The following is a 16,328-nucleotide window of genomic DNA, read 5'->3' on the forward strand; positions in this document are numbered from 1 at the left end:
TGGTTTTGAGATTACTTAAATGGATTTGAGTGCCTTTGTTCGCTCTCCATGAGCCAGGAGGACAAAGAAAGGAAACAGGGATCTAAGAGAGCATGCAGCGGTCTGTCAGGGTGAGGCTGTTCACTCAAACAAACAGGATCCATGAAAGAGCAATAAAAATCAATACAAATGTGATTGTGAGAGAAGAAGAGCAACGATGGGAAGGAAGGCAAATGACAATACATTTAAAACATCTCGTCTTCGCCGCTTGTGAGCTTCTGCGGTTTTACTTGATAACTTTCTTTAAGAGTGAAATGGAGTTTTGTACCGGAATGGGGTAGAAATCGACTCCATGCTTTCTGTCGTCTTCATATTTTCCGCCGTCACTGCTGCTATCCAAGGACTTTGAGGTGTTCTTCCCCACACCCATCCTGGCGTCTTCACAGTCCTTTCCCTCCTCTTCCTCAGTCCCTCCCGTGTCTTCTTCTAGTGAGCAGACTGCAGATGAATCTCTCAGTCCGATGACATTATCCAGGAGTGCGTCATCTGCTTAGAGAAGAAGAAAAACCAACACAAAAATAGACATAAATGAACCATTTTTGAATTAATTCAAGACTTAACATTTATTGTTACCTCCAAAGAACTGAGGAAACTCAGGTCACATGATGAGAATGCATTTAGTACCAATTTGAGATGAAAAATAAAATGACTACATGTGAGTAAGAAGCTTTATGCATAAATAGAATGCAGTATTTCTGGATTTGGGCAGCCGCACGAGAATTTTCTAAAGAAAAAAGAGAAAAAGGATTAAAGAGGATTTCCTGTTTTACTGTTTTTGTGGGCTGATAATTTTAAAAAAAAAAGACTGTTTTTTGAAAATCAGATAAAGACAAATAAAGATATAACGGATGATTAAAGGAAAAATAAATTGCTGAATGTGTCAGGTCATTGATGGAGAAGAGAGGAGGAAATGGGGGAGGGGGGGGGGGGTTGTAAGGGAGAGGGCGAACTAAAGAGGCATCTCTGAAAGATGAGGGAGAGGATAATCAGAGCAGAGAGATGATGGTGAAAGAGCAGCAGAGGCAGGGATGATGGTTTGTCCCGTACGGCGAGAACAGGTGCCTCTAATTCTCAGTATTGTGTCGTTTGGAGTTTGCGTGACTGACAAATGCTTTTGGTGCACGCAACAATTCCAGTCACTAGTCATGTTTTCTCGTTAGCTTCATAAATGAAAACAAAAACGGGAAAGGAGGCGATGCTTCCAAGTTCCTGGAAAACTCAACGATTCTAAAATCGTATTAAAGTAGTCAAACTAGACGGGCAGGGGCTTTAACAAAAGTAAACACTAAAATAGAGTATTGTTCGTTAGACAAATTATTTAAATTAACGTGGCATGTCTGAGCGCCATTGTTTCAGTCACATATTTAAAGAAAAAAACTGTAGTAAAAATTTGTAAAAAAAAAAAAAAAACCTTCAAATTAGAATCCTTTAATTAAAAAGTTAAGGTTAGTTTGCTTTATTTTGAAGGCTGGCTGCTTAACCCAGATGCATTACTGAGTGTTCAAGACTCACCAATAAAAACAAGAGAGCAGAGAACAGAAACCTTCACACAGACCCTGAAGGTTGAAACTCTCCTTAAGAGCTTCAATTAAATATCGATCCAAGCCTTCAAATATTAAAGCTTTATATCGATCCAGTTGACTTTTCCAACTTAACTCCAGTGAAGATTTGCTTTATTGTCTTTATCCCACTCACCAATGGAGGCGTGGCACATAGATAGGACTTCAGTGTTTTTAATCACAACCCACATTCAATAATAAGAAAAAAAATTCATGCTCTCGACTTCCAGTGATGTAGAGGAAGCCATATGCCAGTCTGAGTCTGTCTGCATTATTGTTGAAACTTTTCAAAGTTAGAGGATAAAACTCCTGATTTGAGCCCATATTTTCTCTAAAAGTATGCCGTCTATCTAAAAAAAACACGTATTTGTATGGAGCTGTGATCTAAATAACTGCAAAGGACACATTTAAAGCATATGCTGATTACCAGAGCAATTAAAAGATAAACAAATTAAACACTAACTACTGCTGTCATATATTGATGAGAATTACAATAAAACAGATTATCTATATGCCTAAATACTATTAGATTCTGCAGAATCACAAATATCAGCAGTTCTGAGGACAAAACTGCAAGAAATACAAGCAGAAATAGAAGAACTCGTGTTTTCATACAGTCCAATTTGTCATCAATTTAGGGTTGTTGTTCCTTTTTAAATCCCGTTTTGTCCCAGACTATAAACAGTTTTTCTAGTACTGACCCCCCCTCCCAAGCCACTATCCCGGCTTGCAGTGTAAAATGTTGGGATAGGTGTAATACCTAGTTGACACATCCCATCACTCCTGTCAAGCGGGGCGGCTGGGAGCATCTGTGTGGAAGGAGCGAGAAGGAAAGGAAGAAGAGGAGGAGGAGGACGAAAAGAAGAGGCTTGAGTTCAGAGAAGAGGGGGTGGGGGGGGGTACATAGGAGGAACACACAAGGGTCAGGGAGGAGGAGGAGGGAGGCGAGACATGAGTTAATTTTACAATTAGCATTTCACAAACACTCTGATGAACTGATTAGAACTCTGACTATGCGGTGAAATAGAGCCTGAGAAGATCAACCTGGGATCCATGACAGTGAGTTTTGACCCAAGTGCAACTTGGAAAACTTCTGAAGATCTACTTTACGTTTTTCAGGTGATTAATACAAGTTAAGATGTAATTTTTTAGGTTTAGGACGACACTACTACATTTTTCTTATTAGTCAAACAAAAAAAAAAAATCATAGGAAATTTAAAACTCTCTCCCGGTGAGACGTAAGAGAAATAACGGTTCTTCATCAGGACAAAGCTGCAAAAACACAGAAGGACTCCAACATTTCCCTATTGAGGGCGAAATAATGGCGAGCGAGCTGACTTCATTTGGTTGGAGCCGAAAATTAGCCATTTCTATCGGTGACGTCACACTAACTCGCTTCAGGTGGCAATTGCAGTCAAATGTATTCTCACCAAAAATACACAAACCCTAAATTTTTAAGTTATGCCAGAAAACAAAAATCATCTAAACAAGATTTGTGTCCTGAATACATGGAAAACAACATGAGAAAGGAGAAAAAACAAACTGACCGGTCAAATAATCTACGGTAAATTAAACACTTTATTTTTCTCAAGTTTGTGTTTCCAGCACTCGGACCTGAACGTAACCGACCCGTGGCATGTTTTATGCAGAGCATCCCTGCAGGGCCCCAACGTCACCATCGCCCAAGAGACTTGACACCCCGACCGATTCCTCTGGGCTGTGTGTCTGCTGGTGCTGACAGGGAGTACCATCACATACACACAAACTGGCAGCAGAGCTGCTTACGCAACATATCTGCAGTTGTGCAACAGAAAGTTATAGAAGTTACAAAAGGAGGCACAGAACAAAGATTTAAAAAAGGAAGTCATTCAAGAGGAACAAAGATAAATGGCAAATTCATTTTAACATGCCTTCAGTCTGGATGTAAAACCATGGTGACCGCATCTGTGCACCATGTGCACCAGATGATTGGGTTACATCTGTCACCCAGCATTAAAAACAGTGAGCGAGCGTTCATGCCCTCTGCGTTTCCATGCGAGAGCTTCCAGCATAAAACACCACATGACTGACCTTCAGGATGTTGGTGGTAAACTCCTATGCATTTACACAGTGGTGAAAACCAGAAAGTTCCACAACAAAATGAAGAAAATGAGTCAACCTTCAAATGAAACCAGAAAAGAAAGAAGGGAAACAATGAGAAAACCTAGCAGAATTGTTAGTCGTCAAACAAAACATGCCTTAAAAAACCTGTTCAAAAGAAGACCAAACAATCATACTCTCTCGTCTCCTTAATTTGTTACAGACTCTTGTAGAATTTGGAAAGCAAAGTCAGGGTCTCTGTTCTGAACAGACATCAGTGAAAGGACTGAAAGCAGAAACAAGTCTTTGTCAGGAACATACTCGCATCAAAGATGTGGCAGTCCTCTGCTAAATTTCTGTTGATGGATCCAGAACTGCCAGTTTGTTCCAAATGTCATTTGATTAAGATCATTTTTTGTATCCATAAAAACCACATGAAAAGCATAAAAAACCCACATACAGCTAAAAGTCACAGCTGTCTTTAAAAAGCAAGTGTGCTAACCACTGCACCACCGTGCCGCCCATCTCAACAGTTAAAAAATAAAAACCCTTTTTAGTTGAATATTTTCTGAAAATATATTTTTATATCATCCTCAGGTCTAAGAACTTTTAAAACATTTCAGTTATTTTCTTATGTAGCCTTGAAATGAGAAGTTTAAACTCAGACAAAAACAATACAATCACATATACTTGTTTATGAAAAATAATTGATAAACCAGTTCAGTTTGATTCTTTCATCATAAAAACCCCAAAAATGTCCTTTGACTTTTCTCCTGCTGCTACGTCTGATGTCACTGTGCTGTTAAACTTCTGCCTCCATTTGGGCCTCATGCTTGTTTGTGGAGTGAAAAATGGATTAATGAGCAGACACGAGTATTATAACAGCCACAGAGTGACAGAAACAACAGATATGTGAGCGGACACACACGGAGCAGTAAATAAACAATTTAATGGCTGTGCAGCATCATTTCCTGTCATTGACACGGATACACAGTTCACTATTTCAGTCAGTAAAATTCATCAATGATGATTTAAACTCAACAAAGGTGGAACTTATTATAGTAAAATATCTTTTATTTGATCAAAGACAAAGAGAAAATATAAATATATTTACATTTGTCACTTCCACATTCTTCTTGTTACTCATTTACTGAGGTGGACAGTGCTGAACTGTTCAAGAACTTGAACAGAAGTTCATAACAATAATTTGGTTTGCACACAAGTTATTCAGATTTTCTAAAAAAGAAAAAAAAGTAACTACAGACATTTCGTCTTCGCTAAATCCATTTCTGTATTGCAAATTTTTTTTTAATATTCTCTCTGCAGTTATTCAGGTTTTAAACTTAGGTTTAAAAACTTTCTTTTTTTGGCCCAATTCTATCCTCTGCAATATTCTAATAAGTGTCAATAGGTTGTGCCAAAAAAAGGCAAAATGAAAAACTTACAGCAGTAATGGGTCACAGGCTAAATGAGAGCGTGATCAGGAACAAAAATTCTCTACAGTTCAGCTCCTCAAAGGGAAATTTTCTCAATGGTGAACAAATGGATTGGTTTTTAATGTCGTGCTAACAGATTTAAACCAAGCAAATCCATTTTTCTTCAGTAAATCCATTTGTTCACGTGTTGACATCTGAAGACCAAATTATCTTTAAGCGTTTGTGAGACCAAAAGTCTGTTCCACTTCCCTTACATTCATTTTACACTAAACCAACTAAACTGTCGGCATGGGGACGCCACATGGTCTCACCACTAAAACTTTAGCTTAGTTTGATCCGTTTATCTGAGGTTGTACCAAAAGAAATCAGATTTTTTAAATGAAATATGTTTTCACTGAACTTCAGGAGCTTCTTTATGTCTTTAGTCTCAGCAGCACATCGATTTTCATGGTTCGTCCAACCTTTGACAAAAACCATATAGTTTATAAGCGTCACAGAAATGTGGTAAAACATGTTGTGCATGTGGCTGTCACGTAAGACAAAGACCCATGAGGCGCTTATATGACGGACTTACATGTGAGCAGGTCGCCTTTCAAGGTCGTGTTTACACTAATGAACATCCCGTCTGTGGAGCAAGGGCAACAGAGATGCTATTTTGTTTTCGTGACAGCAGACGTCTGAGCAAAAGTGACAGGAAAGCCCAAGCAGAGGATAAGAATCCAAACCCGTCTCCTTGACCTGACAACTTCCAGGGGTTTTAAAAACAGCTGATAAGGGTGGTGCTGAAATCTTTCATGACTTCAGTAAATCCCTGGTGTACAAGGCCAACAGATAAATGTGAGAGAGAACTTTACGCCAGAAAAATAACTTTACAAAACTAAAGTTGGTCAATGATTCTGACAATCTGTGCTATGAAAACCGCCTGAAGGATGTCAAAGGCTACTGAAACAAAAGAGCACAGTTCAACCTTTCATTTGGCCTGTTGATTTGATTGCTTTGGCTATAGTCATGGTAACCAATGTCCAAATATTCAAAGCAAGTATAAATCATTCCCCCCTTAGTGTTACTAAAAGAACAAAGCCCTCAGACAGACAGGAACACAATAAACTCTGATTGAACAGAGAATTTACTCAACATAATAGATGTCTATGTGTGTGTCTGTGTGATCAAATTTAGGCTGTTAAAGGTTCATAAACCATTTGATGTTTTGAATGCTCCAAGTAATCATGTTTTAGCATTGACATATAGTTCTAATCTATTAAATGCACCTTATGCAACATATAATACTTTTTTGTGTTTTTTTTTACACTTAAATACCTGTACAGTTAATTTAAGAATACCTTTTGCGCGAACAGATTTGCTGTAAATAAACAAAAAAAAGGACATCTTTAAGATAAATTACCAATCGTCATGATTTTTCCATTTAGTCCCATCTAGACCTAAAATTTAGGAAAAACCAACAGTTTTGTGTGTCGTATCCGATTTCTGTAATAAGAAAAATATAATCAACAACAAACTCACCAAGCTCTTAAAGCGCCACTCCAATGAAAATGGTGTTTTTACCATGGTCTTGTAGTTTTTTTTTTCATGATGGAGGGAATATATAAAATAATTTAAAAACTGTTTCTGAATATTTCTCTATCAAAATCATGTTGGATCAGGAGCTGATGAAAACATGGTTTGAAAAAGCTCAGATTTTTGACACAGCAGCGGTGATGGGCAGGTCAAAGTCTCCCTTCTCCACTCCAACTCTGATGCATCCACTTGCAGACTAATAGATACATAAATGTCTTCAATTTCTGAGCAACCACCCGGCTCAAACTGTACGGCTGCGTAGCTCCAATATTGCTCACAGTTGTTTTTTTGCCACACTAATGTTAGCTTGGGCTTGTGAGGTGCAATAAGCTAGCGGGAGAGAGTGTAAACTAAGGGTTGATGGGAAATTAGCGAAGATCAACTTCCGCGCCAACATTCCCACCCTCAACGCAGGTGAATTCTAATGAGCTCCTGCCAATGTGCAGAAAATGTCTTTTTGATTTCTGATGAGAACTGCACCTAAACACTTTTACATTAGACAAATATATAGTTGAGTGGGATTTTAATGAGTTCTAACGTCAGACTAATGGAAATGTGAAAGTGCATGAAGAGATCTTCTGTGGTTATTCAGCTAGATCACATCCCTGATGACCATCTCAAACTCATATTGGCAAAATTAAACTATAGAAACTGAAACTGAAAGAAAACGACCAAATAAATACATTTTTGGCTTCTACTGGAGGTGCTGCCTCCTATTTGTGCATCTCTGCTTCCTTTTCTTAACCATGACTCAACAAATTCCTTCTGGACGCTGTAAAAACCCATTAATAAATGTGTTTGGTAACGGAACGCTTAAAGGTTGTTGAGCCAGAGGCATTTCAGAAACTTTGTTCCCAGACGGGGAATAAATCAGAGCTACTTTGATGTTAGAAGTTCATGTAATCCTTTAGGCCTTCATGAGCCACACTTTTCCTGCAGATACAATCAGCGTTGCTTGTTTGAACAGAAATCATAGGAATTATCCTTTTCACTCTAATGATCACTGTACCAAGGCTTAGCTATAATGATGCATAAACAGGTTTAGAAGGACTTTAACATCTTTGTCTGCACATGTTTAACACTAAAAAACGTTATCATAAATCAGGTTCAAAGCAGAGTTAAAGGCCCAGACTGAAGGAGAGAAAAAAACATAACTTCATTCCATGCGGTTTTAGTTTAAACTCAGTGTAAAAACAGAACATTTAGTTCCTTTACTTTGTGTAGAAGATGTAAATATTCAGCATTTAGTTAAAGCTTGGATTTTTCCCAGTATTTAGTTTACAAGTAAAAAAAGAAAACTGCTAAAAACGTTTAACCAATGGTAAACCTTTTCAGCGTTTTTTAAGTTGAATCTCTTTTTTCAAGTTATGACCAATCTTTAAGGGGCTCAAGTAACAGTTTATTTAGATTTTAAACCAATTTTAGGTTGCATTATATCAAAGCTGAAGAAGTACAAGCTGAATTTTATCTTGTTTGTTGTTTATTCAAATCAGCCAACATGGAAGGAATCAGTTGCACAAAACCAACTAAAGAATTTGCATATTTTCCATATGTGAGAGTGAATCAGAGGCTAACATGATGCTTTGATGGATAACAATGTAAAGATGGTCAATAACAGCAAATGTCTTGGGGAAATAACATTTATTATGAGGAAATAAATGCACCTCATGCATTAAAATATGGGGAACTCATTCTTGAAATGATCCCTTATTGCATAATAAAACAAAATGTTGAAAATGTTGAAATAAGCAAACACTAGTTACTTGTTTATTCATTCTGAAAACATTCATTTACCTTTTGTCAGGCTACACTGTGGTGTAGTGGATAACTCTCACCTCCCAGGTTTAAATCCCGGCTGACTCCTTTTTGTGTGTTTAATCTGTGTCCAAAAACATGCTTCAAAGGTTGATTGATAGTTATAAGTTGTCCCAAGGTGTAAGTGTGTGTATGTGATGGTGTGGCCGAGCAACCAAGTGGCAACCTGTCAAGGATGTACCACGGCTTCACCCAATAGTAGCTGGGAAAGACTCCAGCAACCCCATAAGGGACTAAGCGGGTTTAGAAAACAGATGAATAGGCTACTTTCATCAAACACTGTAAGCAGTGACATGACCAATGAGAAGTATGTGGGTCCAATCACAATCTGAAAGCATAGAAACAGCCTCACTGTCTCAGCCGAGTATCATGTTGTCCTGTTATGTTACAGACTGGCAAAGCCATTCAGAACATGCTTACTGCTAAAACAAATCTGCTCAGAGAGCTTCTGTGTGGAGGTGTTAAGAAGGCAGGAGTGACTACACAAACAAGGTTTGTAAAGATAAGGTAAAGCTCCACTAATCCTGAAGGCCATCAGCGGTGGAGACTCCTCACAGTGACCAACTAAACCTAACCTAAAAAAAAAAAAAACTGTCAAAAGGACAATTTAGATAAGAGTTATTTATACATCTGTTGTGCCTGGGAGAAAAAAAAGGGAATTTTTGTAAATATAAATTACTTTATGATTTGAAGTTGCTATTGCCAATAACTTATCATTTTTATCCTAAAGGCTGTTGATAGAAATAAAAAATAAGACGAATCTAAGTTAAACTTTTTATAACAGCCCAAAGTTCAGCTTCACATGTAAATTCTTATTTCTAGACATTGTAAAAAAGAAAAAAAGAAACAGTGCAGATGTACAATAAAAGCCGTGACCCATTTCAGATAAAAGACCATGCAGGTCAAAGGGTATTCTTCTGTAAGCCACCAACACTTCATTCAGCAACTGTTAAGATTCTAATGAAAGCTGAGTTTAATGTGAGTCACTGAGGTGTTTTTAAAACTGACCTAAAAAATTATGAACATGCAGGTTTTATTTTGCTATCATTTATGAAGCTGCAATTGGTTTTTAAACACAGCTGTTACAAAATTATTGACGTCCCGGTCTGATCATCCTTTGATCTTTGTTTTCAGTGCTCTCTTAATTATGATTTTGCCATTTTTAGCCAAAATAAAAAAATAAATATGTTGTTCTCTATGACATTTTCTGCAGAGCAGCAGTAGTTCATTAGAAATTCACCTCTGAGGTGTGGAATAAAAAAAACAAACAAAAAAGATGAAGGACTTAATAAAATACATTTTAAATGCCAGTTTTACCCACTCAAATCAGTACATTAGGTCACATCCTGGAACATAACCTCTTATTTAATTTTCAAAATTGAGCAACACATTACAGCCTTATTGGTTTAACTATTAAAAGAAAAAGAAAAAACTAACTTCTGCAGTGGAGGGCTGAGTTAGGAGAAGAGCATCATTCAGAGGAACAGCTCACAGCAGCAGATGCCCATTCTCAGGAGAACAACCTACATTTGATGATGATGGAGTTTGGTTTAATTACGAGGTTATTCCAGATGGCCTCGCTAGTTGCATAAGGATCATATGGTGTCATTTCACCCCCCCCGCCCCCAATCACACCGAGGGACACTGACCAACAGTGGAAAGCCTCATTCCTTCACCCAGCAGTCTGTAACCATCTGTTAAATATGGTGCAGGCCCCAAAATGTCTACTTTAACAAACACACCTATACAAAGCAGAGTGGGAAGCCTAGCATGACCCAGAACTCCAGTGTAATCTTGGTCACATGCTGCTTTCGGTTAACTGGGCCAAGTAACCATTTCTGCTGCCCTGTTGACCTCAAGCAAACCCGTCAGCCAGTGAGGAGAGTCAGGCTGCATTGTTGAGCCACGGTGACAAAAGCAGTGATAACACCGGTGATGGAGGGGGAATAATGAAGAGAAAAACGGAAGTAAAAGTGCACCGTTTACAATCCTCCAATGGGTCAGAGGAGGTATGTAACAGCAGCAACAAAACAATTTCATTCAAGATTTCTAAAGAGACTTTGTTGACAGTCCGATTAAACTTTTTGTGATCAGAGCTGTCCCTTAAAAAACGCACAGAGCACAATCATAAAGCCTTTCGATTTGCTTTAAATCTTACAGGAGCTATATGGGATGTAATATCAGCAGTGAAAGCAGGGTGGTCTAACGTTTACCCCTGGAAATGAAAAGAGAAGACTTGAGTGTATGTGATTAATTGAAGTGTATAGATTATGACATTTCTAAAGATTACATTATTGCCAAACAGCTAAGAGTTTTCAATATCGTCTCTCCAAATCCAGGGTTTTCCGGCAGCAGAAGTGTTTATTTTGTCTGAAAGAAAAGCTAATTTCATTTCCCTGTGGTGCTCAAACAAAACAGGATATCAGTTGCAAGTTTATGAAAAAGAAACCCTCGCAAAACCTATCGACTTTTTTGAGACGTTTTTCTGATAGAATAACTGCAGGTGAAAAATCAAATAGAAGAAGTGAAAGAAATGAGGGATGCCACAATCATTGGTTGAAAACCAACCAGCATGTTACACCATTGAACCGAATCATGGGGAAAGTGAATTGCTGCATCCCGACTGCATGCCAGTATGTTTAAAGTGTCAAAGGAGTGCGAGACAGATTTATAATTAATCGTTTTATAACTTACACCAGGTTCTGAAAGGTTTTGGTCCTTGTTACTTGCCTTTTAGCAATCAAATAAAGACGTTTTGCTGAATCTTTAGGTTTTTTTTGTTGTCGTTTTGTAATAACACATCACATATTGAATGAAAAAAAAAATTGGGGTTTCCACTAAATTGTGGTGCTGTTGTATTCTTAATAGAAATAGATTCCTTCAGTTTAGAAAGCCACACAAGGGTCAGATGCAAGAGATTGTGGTGAGAAGTTCAAGATACTGACCTGCTCAGGTGAAAGGGAAGATAATGAAGTGCAAATCTGTAACACTGTAACGACTTTGCACATGCAAATAAGGCGCACATAATAACGATCGTGCAGTCCTGATTCGTGACTTATTTTAATTTTTGTCAACGTTAAAAAGAACTTTGCCATTATTGCAAATATTTTTAGAGGTATCTATTATTGTTAACATCTCAAGATGTTGGTTCTGTGTGGATCCGTATCAGGCAAGATTATGTTTAAGGGTCAGAGAGATGCTCCTTGATCAACAATACAAAATAAAAAGGATAAGTAAGGACATGCCTATAGAATCTTGGGTTTGCTCTAAAAGGCTCACAATCTTGATAAACCAAAAAAAGAACAGTCCTGTTAGACAGGTGAGGATGGATCATTGAAATAGAGAACAGTTGAACACAAAAACGAAGGAATTGAACCATAGTTGCGCCCTGTTTTCCTGCAGTGTGGGGAACAGTAAAGCAAATACTCATTTTCGGTTTCAAAATAAAAAACTGTACTTTAAAAGAGGCATTAATGGACGTTTGAAGACCACCAATTTTGAAGCCCACTTCACTGAAAATTGGGTTTTTAACATATTGAAGTGAGTTTTCTGATGATGGAGGACATATTTAAAAAAGAGAATGAAGCTTAAAACTGCATTACCGTTGGAAAAATCTTGTAGCTACCGCGGCTTCCCACTGCTCATTTTGATGCGTCTACTTATAAACAACAAGATCCATGTACGTCTTTGTTTTCCTCATTTAAGCTGGCATCTGCCTCAAAACTGTATGACCGGATAACTCAGATATGCTCGCCATTTTTGTTGCACCAGTAAAAGCTAGCAGGAGAGACCATAAACGGATGGATGATGGGAAGTGGGAGCAGGCTTACTCCATGCCAATAGTCCCGCCCACAGCTCAGAGGCAAATTTCTAATGGACCTACTGCTGCTCTGCAGCAACTATATATCCTAGAAAACGACAAAGGTTTTATGATTTGGGGTAAAAATTGTATATTCATAATTAAAAAGGATCACTGGGAACGTTTTGAAAATAGATCAAAGGTTGATCGGAGTGGGTCTTGAAGTAAAAACCTCAACTTATTTCATCAAACTACCTGTTCATCGAATGCATGGGAATTGCTTTATACCCAGGAAACAACTGAAGCCTTTTCTATCCAAACTGATGCTAATCCAGTCTGAATTGATCAGAAGTTATGTAATCTTGCCAACCTTCAAGATTATTTTTCCTTTTCGGGATCAATCTCGGGTCTCCAGGACACCAGCATTAGTGTGACGCAATAAATCTTAATGGGTGAGTGAGCCTGAGTGTCCTCACTGATGTTGCCTGGAAGCAATGGTTCCTTAGCAGCTCTACCTGTTCACGTGTCTTTCAGCAACGTGCCTTAATTCATCGCACGGGCGCCTTTTTCTTTTTCTTTTCTTTTATTTTATTATTTTTTTCCTGAAGTGTGACGTTATCTGGAAACCTTCAGGCATCAGGCCTCCAAAACATACACGCAGTTCCGAGCTAAAAGCGCACTAATTGGTAGAGTATTTTGTGTTAAAGGGTAAAAAGATAAGGGCGAAGGCCGTTCTGGGCATGACAGGTTGACTGACTGGACCTTGATTCCCCCCCCCCTAGTAACACCGCAGCATCAGTGGGCATGTGGTCGCGCCGGCTGACGGGGTCTCTTTGATCCGGAGGAGGAACTCTCACATCCCGCCGCCTGTGTCAGCCTCAACACCGGCTGTGGGGAAGCTTTGACGGCCTCCAGAACACACGTTTCTACGCGCTCAGCGAGGTCAAACCAGCACGTGCGTCCAGCATGTCTATATAACTGTTACGAAATGCGACTCACCTGCCTGACTGAAAGACAAGACGAAGCCCACTTCCCCCCACAGCCACTAGCGCGGCTCGGTCCCCTGGTTGGTGGTGGTGGAGCGGTGCTAACAGTCTCCTCGAGGAGGATGGTAGGGTAACCCTCAGAGCGGACAGAGTGGAGGAGAGGGCCACGGTCGATGGCTCGGTTCTTCAGAGACCGGCGCGCGCTCTCTGCCTATATAACCTCAGAAAACCGTTGTGAAACAGCTGCCAAGAGCGCCTCCCGTGTGCGGACATCGGCTTTCATAAAGCCACGGCAGTTGGAGATCGTCATCAGCACGCATGTCCGCATGTGTCGTCACGAGACCACACCTTCCGCCCCGCCTTTCGGGCGACACAATCGGAAACCGCTGCTTGGTGACACAGCACCTCCTCCGCGTGCAGCGGGAGGACGGTGTATTTTTTATATATGTATTCTAAATAACCTTTCTTGCATACGATTTATAAATATATTTTTTTATCTTTGTGGGTTTTTTTCCCAACAACAGCACCACCTGCATCCTATAAACTAAAAGAGCCCCATCAAAGCTTTAAGCCTTTTGGCCTCGTTATTTTGATTTACTGCCATCTACAGGTTTCTTTTATGCACATTTCTCTTTTTAGGCGCACTTTTTCATGCTTTAAACAGTGTTGTAACAAGACGTTTGGATAACAAGACTGAGCCTGCACCCAACAGCATGTTACATGTGGAAAGTGTAAAAACAAGCTTATTCAAGAATGTTGTTGCATAAATAATATTTCTTTTTTCTGTTTCAATCTAAACCACAGAACCCTTACAGGTCCTTTTCTGAGTCACACTTTTGTTTCTTGAATTTTTTTTTATCATTAAGTTGGTTGTAAACTTGTAAACACGAACCTGTAGATAATCAAAAGAAGGCACTGTTAAGTGCACTCTGATGTCTGCTTGTTTAAATTTTTCATTTTAGATGTGATAGTAAAAACTTGCATGTTAAAACAGTCTGTAGGCCTACTGGATTCTGCAGGTTGTGTAATTTTATTGAACCTTTTAGAAAAATTACTATTGAGATCTACTATCGGTACAAAAGTTTTGATCAACTCAATTTAAAGTTTGTGTTGAAAAAAATTGATTTCATGTATGTTTTGTCTTAAAATATTTCAGAAATGAGAAAACTGGGACATTAAAGTATCATGGAAACATTTAGTATTGACAGTTGTTGTTGAAGATTCATAAAAACTGAATAGGTCCTATATAGATTGTTTGTTGAATAGAAAAACCACTTGTGAAATACAGCCATAAAACCTGACATAAATAATAAGTGTTAATGAAGATTTGACATTTTCAGTCAAAAAGTGGTTCTCCTTTGATTTTGTTTTCACACACCGCCAGTGCAGGTTAGTGCATGCTGTCAGAAAAATGTCAAAATCAGACAGAAGCACTCCAGACTGGTTGCACTTTTTTTTATTGAACTGAGATCACAAAGGTCCAACTGTCGTCCACTGTTGCGGTATTCATAGAAAGCATGCTGTCATTCACTGAACCATCATGTTAAAGCTGAAATTCAGCATGAAGACACACTTGCAGCAGTCATGTCATTCCCCCGTTGTACTGCACAGTTTATGATGACCAGTTAACACAACCCCCCCCCCCCCCCCCAAAAAAAAAAAAACGTGGAAGAAAATCTTGACTACTCCATTTAACGTATTAGATATTAACTCATTTAATTTAATTAAAAATAATTAAAACAATTGTTTTATTACACGGTGCAGCAAAGTTAAGTCCAACACAATTTACTGTAGAACTATTACCTATACATATATACATACGCCTGCTTAAATACATAACCAATAATGTTCATCCTTAACCAAGTGCTGATATCATAAAACTGTGAAGCAAGTTGATTCCTCATCACACATTTTACAGGTAAGCATGCTGTCATTCTCTTTTTTTTATTCATTTATAATATCTAATATAAAAAAATAAACAGCCAGTTTAAAGGTGTAATTATTTTATCAGAGTCTGTATCCATGTGAACTTAGTGCTCTGTTTTCCCTTCCTCTAATGATAATGGTGAACGTCTCAGCCCGTTTATTTATTCATTTTTCTCACCAGGAATGTGCCTGTGCTTCCGTAACAGTCTTTCTTAAGTCCAGACACATTTACAGGACACAGCAGAAGAAGTTTAGGTGGAAGTATAAAAACACATCTACAGCTATTTCCGTATTTGTACAGTACCTACACTTCTGTGGGAATTTCGAGGACAGACAAGCTGGACTTGATGTTCGTTTGCAAACTGAGCTGATAAAGGAAATTCATCCAAATCCTCTATATTACATTTTCAAACAGCTGCATGGAGTTCATGATGTTTTCATCCTGAGAAAAAAGCAAAAAAGTAAATGAATTAAACAAATGAGGGCAACCACTGAAGTTTTTGACTGATAAATAATAGTTAGGTTTTGTTTTAGCATTGCACATTGAGATATAAGAAGCACAACAATGACTCCTTTTTCTAAACTCTGCTTTAATTTACTCACTTGAAGCCTGTTATTAAGGTCTAAATCTACGCTTATGTCAAATACGAGGCATTCCGTCATCCTGATTTAACCCTAACCATACCTGGTGTTGTGCTTCACTACTGCAATTCTTGTAATTTTCTTTTCCTAAAATCAACATAAAGGTATAACATGATAAGCATGACTTTAAAATAGACATTGCAACTAAAGTAATCACAGATATGAAGGTTAGTTTGAACTATGGAACACAAGTAACCAATTTTTGTTAATGCAAAATTCAAAAGCTTGTTATTGTATATTTACAATGATTTGATTTCTTTTAAAACCTGAAATACTATTCTAAGGTTCTGACACTTTACCACTGCTGTCCATGCGTTAAGTTTTTCCCTCCAATAGCCCCACCCAAAACCTAATTTCTTGTAAAAAGAAATCCAAGTTAAAGAGATATTATTCCTGAATCCTTTCGGGTACATGCAGAAGTTTATTCACCATGTAATATATGTTTATATTTTTTCATTTTAACATCCTTTTT

At 38.3% G+C, this 16,328-nt stretch overlaps 2 protein-coding genes across 16 annotated transcripts in view; both read right to left on the reverse strand.

The window, feature by feature from the left end:
• Positions 1-14,639, reverse strand: part of LOC101156743 (solute carrier family 23 member 2) — a 32,814-nt gene extending 18,175 nt beyond the window's left edge. Inside the window, exons 1-3 of one of the 6 annotated variants that reach the window (XM_020705761.2) lie at positions 13,302-14,639; positions 2,359-2,407; positions 308-525 (exon numbers count right to left, since the gene is read on the reverse strand). In XM_020705761.2, the coding sequence (XP_020561420.1) occupies positions 308-525; positions 2,359-2,407 (267 nt within the window). In that variant the 5' untranslated portion in view covers positions 13,302-14,639. Of the gene's footprint in view, positions 1-307; positions 529-2,358; positions 2,467-13,301 lie in introns of all 6 variants that reach the window. The other 5 variants (XM_011478912.3, XM_011478907.3, XM_011478906.3 and 2 more) reach the window with 5 other exon arrangements.
• Positions 14,640-14,729: 90 nt separating this feature from the next.
• Positions 14,730-16,328, reverse strand: part of LOC101175167 (calsenilin) — a 63,367-nt gene continuing 61,768 nt past the window's right edge. For all 10 annotated transcript variants that reach the window (XM_020705764.2, XM_020705765.2, XM_011478914.3 and 7 more), the window contains one exon: positions 14,730-15,656. In XM_020705764.2, coding sequence (XP_020561423.1) covers positions 15,609-15,656 — 48 coding nt within the window. In that variant the 3' untranslated portion in view covers positions 14,730-15,608. The remainder of the gene's footprint in view (positions 15,657-16,328) is intronic.

The sequence above is a fragment of the Oryzias latipes genome, chromosome 9 (genome assembly GCF_002234675.1).
Source record: "Oryzias latipes chromosome 9, ASM223467v1".
In the NCBI taxonomy this organism is placed as follows: domain Eukaryota; kingdom Metazoa; phylum Chordata; class Actinopteri; order Beloniformes; family Adrianichthyidae; genus Oryzias; species Oryzias latipes.